The 5954-nt window shown below is 43.2% G+C and overlaps 1 protein-coding gene across 1 annotated transcript in view; it reads right to left on the reverse strand.

Moving 5' to 3' along the window:
* Window positions 1-5954, reverse strand: part of LOC104280356 (E3 ubiquitin-protein ligase HECW2-like) — a 28518-nt gene that overhangs the window by 11899 nt on the left and 10665 nt on the right. Inside the window, exons 8-9 of the mRNA XM_009877980.1 lie at window positions 5473-5593; window positions 3688-3801 (exon numbers count right to left, since the gene is read on the reverse strand). Of these exons, the coding sequence (XP_009876282.1) occupies window positions 3688-3801; window positions 5473-5593 (235 nt within the window). The remainder of the gene's footprint in view (window positions 1-3687; window positions 3802-5472; window positions 5594-5954) is intronic.

Raw genomic sequence — 5954 nt, forward strand, 5'->3', positions numbered from 1 at the left:
TTTTTTTTTTTTACAAACTACATTCCTTATACTATATTTTAATGAAAATTTCGTAAGATTTTTAACCAGAACCCTTATCCTGCAGATTGCTTAATGCCAAGGTATGTGCAGTTCTCGCGGGCCTATTCTGAGATGGAAGGGCTTGGAGGGCTGGAATGAAGTTCTCTGTGCGGGCTGCTCTCAGCAAAAATTTTGGCTCCAGCTGTAAACAGCCTCTTTGCCACAGGAATATAATCAAAGAACCGGGGGTGGAGGCAGGAGGAAATATGAAAAGAGTCAGTGCTAGACATATCCGCATCTGACAAATTAATAATGAAAAAGAACAATAGTCGTATGTTTGTCTTCGTAGACTTGCAACAGCAGGACAAGTCGAAGGATAATGTTTCTGTTTTCCCCGGCAATATAATCTGAGATTGCTTCAGTGATTTATCTTTCTTGGTCTAAATTTTCTTGTCTGTCTTCCAAACTCGAGTGCATTTATGTGTCTTTTGGAGAATGCATTTCCTTTGGTTGGGGTTTTTTGGGGTTTTGTTTTTTTTGCTATTTTGAGATTCCAGTACTAATGAACAAGGAATCTAAATAACCCCTTCTTCTGAGTCGTAAACAAACTCATTGCTGACAAAGCACTGAGACTGAATTTTGACATTAGGCTTCAGGTCACCAGTGACATGAGTTAAGTACGAAGTTAATGCTCCGGCAGAGCTGGAAAACAGCAAAGTGGGGATTTTCCTGTGGGGGAAAGAGATTATTATAATCTTAAGAAATAGATAAAAATGTATCTTCTATAGCTACAGATTTCATACTTGACTTTTAAGAAGGTCTTGCTTTAGTACTAAGACAACACACAGACAGAAGTATCGCAGAGAACTCTCACATAGCTTTCACACAAGACTTCTGCCACCAATGTTTGGGCTCATGAACTTATACAGAAGACAAACACAGATGACGGTTGTTTTTGAGCATGAAATTGTCAGAAAAGCAAAGGCCAAGTATCATTATCAACTTGAGGACAAAGCCTCCTTCCTCTGTTAAATGAGAAACATTTTCCCTTTAGTCACTTGGAAGCATTTTGCTTCGGTTAAGCTTCAGAAGTGAAGCACTGAAACAGATCCTTACCCTGGCAAGAAGGGCAGATTCCATGCTCAAACTGCAGAAAAATACCCCCAAAAGGGTTTGATATCACGGACAACTGTTGGATCTTAATCTTGGCACAAATGCCAGGATCAAGGAAAGGGTCACCTGGAAGACTCTTGCAAACTTCTGGGATAATCAGCCTCCCTATAAAATCTTAAGGCAAAATAAAAACTGTGTGCTTGACTGGCAGCCATTTCATACAGCTCCTTTTGTCCGCAGAGTTACTCTGAGTCACGTTAAATAAATCAATCGCCAGGCCTGCACTGCCAGTCAGATTTATCCCACAATTAAAGGTTTGGCACAAGGGTGAGAAAACTTCATACGAGAGGTATGCAGCCACACAACAGCTGCAACCGTGGGGCATCTGGGTATTCAGGAGGAGAGCCAGATGTTGTTGGCAACACGACTCATGTCTCCTAGGCAGCACCGTTAATACTTCAGATAGAGCACTCCTACACAGAATCCTAGAACAATTCAGGTTGGAAAAGACCCTTGGGATCATCGAGTCCAACCACTGACCCTACGCTACAAGCTCACCCCTAAACCACATCACCCAAAATGCAAAGCATCTTCTCCAAACAGTTAATAGAACTCAGGGAGAACAAGCAGCTGCATATGAAAACTTTCTTCATCACCACCACACAAAGTATGACTGTAAAAACATTAAACTAGCATCACAATTGCGTGAGCATAGAAACTGAAGGTTCCAGGAAGACACCAAACATGATGAGACTTCCGGTTTCCGTGAACAGCAATAACCACATCCGAGTTGCCCTGCTTACCAAGTTACAGAGCAGTAAATCCAGTGTTCTAATCTGCGAGGATTTCAGGAACCATTCCTTTAAGACTTGTGCCTCCTTTACCGAGAGGAAAAGAAATGCAAGAGCAAATTGCCACTCAAAAACTTGAAAAAAGGAAGAGGAGGAGCAAATAGGAAACAATCAACTTTCAGTATTCCTCCTTCTCTCCTCCACCCTGACCTGTCTTTCCACACCTAGCCAAACGAATAGTTGGACGGGATACAGATCCTTGCACCATCTCTGATGAAACAAGACTGTTTGCACACATCTTTCCTTCATTCAAAACACAGATTTGTAAATAGAGAACTGATGTCATTTTAATTTGACTTCCTTCTTAATGAACTCATTCTTTCCCATTGAGAAAAGAGCCTTGTGCAAAGCTGGATATAATGGGGACACGGATGTGTCACCCCCATTTCCAGGTCACTCTTCATCTTGCCATACTGAGTGATTAAACATTCCGACACCCGATGGAAGGAAACCATCTATCTAGATCGAACTCCCTCTCACGCGTGATTGTCAAATTTTCCCTTTCGTTTTTAAATCTGGGTTGAGGTTGTAGCTGTGAAAGTAAAGGCTGTGGAAGGCAGGCCTGGCTCCTGCACCCCCACCCTGCTCTGTCAATACGGTCCAACCTCACCCTGCCCCAGCCTTGTCGTTCCAGCTCCGAGCCTGCCCCCAGACAGGGCGCTGATGGGATTCAGACGAACAAGTCCACACCTGGCTCTCAGCTGTCAACGTTTTCTAAGACTGCGGTGAGTCCTCATTAACACAAAGCACTTCAGGGTGAACTTTAAACAAACAACGCGATCCAGGGGTTTTCAAAGACAGATTATTTTTATCTCATCTCGTACGAGATGTTTCTATTACAACTCAGCTATTGTAAAGGTGCACAGGTCGCGCATGGCAATAATTAATGCTGCCGCGTTCCAAACGCTGCGTGCTGCAGCTCCCTAAATATCAAGGAATAAAATATGAATGTATTTACATGTACACTGACAAGATACACCGATAAAGATATCTGCGCCTAAGGCAGCCTTTAAGATCTGACAAAGGGTGCACGAATCAAGAGACGGAAGGGGCAAAAAGCGCGCTGCTCCAGTTTCACTTGCAGAGAGAAATCTAACCACATCCTCCTTCGCAACGCACATCTCGCAACCTGCTGCACGTTAAGGCTTTCATCAGACACAGGCCGAGTGTGCTCTGAAGCGACTCTTGAACCTCAGGGACATTGAGCAACAGCCCAGTTCTTATCTGCGAGTCAGGCTCCGGTCTGGAGAGGCCGTGAGCCCCTCCTGCAGCACTGAGGGCTCTCATCTCCCCAGCCCCAAACAGGACTCGCGTTCAGGATTGAGCCTCCAGCCCAGAAGCACCCCCCTCCAGCCAACGGCAGCTGCCTTTTAACAAGCACTGGTGATACAGTGTCAGCACTGACAGAAAAGAAACATGAATAACATCAGAAAGTTGTTAGTTGGCTTCTTTTTCTGCTTTCCCACCAACATTCTGAAACACACGACGACTACGGTGAAAATTCACATAAACACAGGCACCGCTTCGGCAAGGCAGGATGCGTTACATTTCACAATGCCTTAAAAGGCATCTCAAACAGCTGTATGTTCTAGGCTTATCTATGTGGCATTTCCTGACCATAATCCTTCCTCTTTTCACTCTGGACCACAAGAAGTTTGGTGAAACAGCAGCTGCCAAGACACACTGAGTTCTGAGATCACATTTACTTCCCTGTTGTACTCACCCTTCCTCCCCAACAAACGTGACGTAGAGTTTATTTCTCTGCAGGTCTTTTCTTGAATAGCCCATGATCTGGTTAAAGGCATCTTCTAGCAAGTGGTCTCTCCTGATGATTAATCTGAAGAGCAAAACAATTTTGAAATGGCAATTCGTGAACACGAACCACAGCTGGAAACATCAACTTACACTGCAAGGTGAAAGGGTGACTCCACAGAGATACATGTTTCTGCTGGATTACCTGATCTGTTAGTCTATCTCCCTCAAGCATCTGAGATGTCACTAAAATGTCTCCTGTACAAAGACATGCAGTTTTGTTTTTTCTACCCTGATTCTTCCTTAAATTAAAGGCTTCAGTGGGTTTAAAAGCCTTCTGTAAGGCTGGGCCACTAAATTACTCTTACTATAAGCAAGAATCTAACCTTTACTGTAAAAATCAATCTCTTCACAAGGAAGAAGATAAAACCAAAGGCAAGTCACTGAGTTCTGACTCCAGAATCACACATCTCTACGTTGTCCCTTCTGTGGGGATGGGGCAAAAAGGTCTAGAACAACGAGCAATTGCTTGTCCGAAACCAGAACATGTGAAAACACAAGGTAACTTCTAAATGAAAAATTGTGAAAGCGAGGCAAGTGTTATAAAGGTCTAAAATAAGAATTGAAAGAATCCTTCTTACATAAACATTTTATCTTCTGCCAAAACACTACGCTTAATTAGCTTCCTGCAACTTTGGGTGCTTAATACCCAAATGCTGCCTTACTCGTGCGCTCCGTCAAATCAAGGCTGGGAGCGCTGCTGCTGCATCCATGACAAACCTTTCACAGGTGAAGCTTTATGTGTTTATGATTTCACTACAATTTAGGCAATGTCCAACATCCATCTCTTCAGACTGCCTAAGCAATAGCATCTTAACGCCATTTCAGTCATGGAAAACTTTTAACCAGATGACACAACTGCAGTGTGAGCTCTGCAAAAATTCTTGTGAAACGGGAGATGTGACTGGCTGGGGGAAATAAAACAACTCTCCCCCTATTATAATAGAAGAAATGGTTAAAAGAAAAGTTCTAGTGTCACATGGCCACTAGGAAAGTACCAAACTATGAGAGTTTGACAGCTGCCATGTGACTTGGTAATTTACAAAATTATGGAATTATCTCACGATGATGATCCTTAACGTAACAGTATGTAATCACACAATTACCAAACAGAGGGAATGTTGTTTCTTTGCAGTTGCTGCTTTCGGCAACAGAAAGACCTCACTCTGAGCTCTCTAGCATTCGGAGTGCTTAAGTATAAATATTAGCAGGTTCTTTAAGGCAATCCTTACAATTTAGTAGCATTTAATTTTATGAGTCCTCGTTAGGAAAAGAGGACTGTGATATCAACAGAGGCCAGAGAGTACAAAAGATGCCTATCTAGGTTTTTTCAGTGGAAAAAGGCATCAGAGAATGTAACTGTTTATCTCATAGCAACTGCTATAATGGAAGAATTCAGATGCCTCCTGTTCTGTGTGCCTCTTCCCAAAGTGCTTTTTGGCACTGCACCGGTGATACTGTTTGTATGAAAATGTAGTTGGAGGAACCCCAGAAAAGAAGTGCTCAGAAATCGCTGTAGCCTCTGCTACGAATCACATGCTGGCACTGAGTGTTTTACGACAGGCCTTGTATTTCCCGAAGTGCAAGGGAAACCGTAACATCTGCATTCCTTCCAGCGGGAAGAAGCCTGTAGAGAAGCAAGGCAAGGCGAGCTGCCCGAGAGAAAAATGTGGTTTCATGAGAATCTTCAACATACTTCAATTTCCCTGGGCCTTGTCCATATCCTTTAGTCTCCAACTTCCTGTAAAAGTTCCTCAGCTTGGCTTCAAAATCTCTTTTGTAAGGAGCTGGAGCACGGGCATTGGCACGCTGAGTACCTGCAGGAAGCAATAAGCAAAGAGTGAGCTGCAGTGACATGAACTGATTAAAGCCTCATCCTCAACTGAAAAGGCTCCTTTGAGAGCAAAAAGGCACAGAGTGTGTTTGGTTTAGTCTGACAAAGAGTTAAAGCTGCGTATCTTCAAATCTGCTCCGCACCCGAGACTTTTTGCTGGGCATTTCCAACAGTTTCATCTTTCTAAAGTAAGTCTGGAAAGAGCAAATCCAGGTCAATGCGAAAGAGGGATTAAAAACCCAGCACAATCAACTCGAAAGACTTAGCTTTTGTTTGTCAAGTGCATTTATGTCTAACCTTTAAAAGAGCTCATGCACTACACGTTCTGCTCTCTTCTGGTTTTA

The sequence above is a fragment of the Apaloderma vittatum genome, unplaced genomic scaffold, assembly GCF_000703405.1.
Source record: "Apaloderma vittatum isolate BGI_N311 unplaced genomic scaffold, ASM70340v1 scaffold5311, whole genome shotgun sequence".
In the NCBI taxonomy this organism is placed as follows: Eukaryota; Metazoa; Chordata; class Aves; order Trogoniformes; family Trogonidae; genus Apaloderma; species Apaloderma vittatum.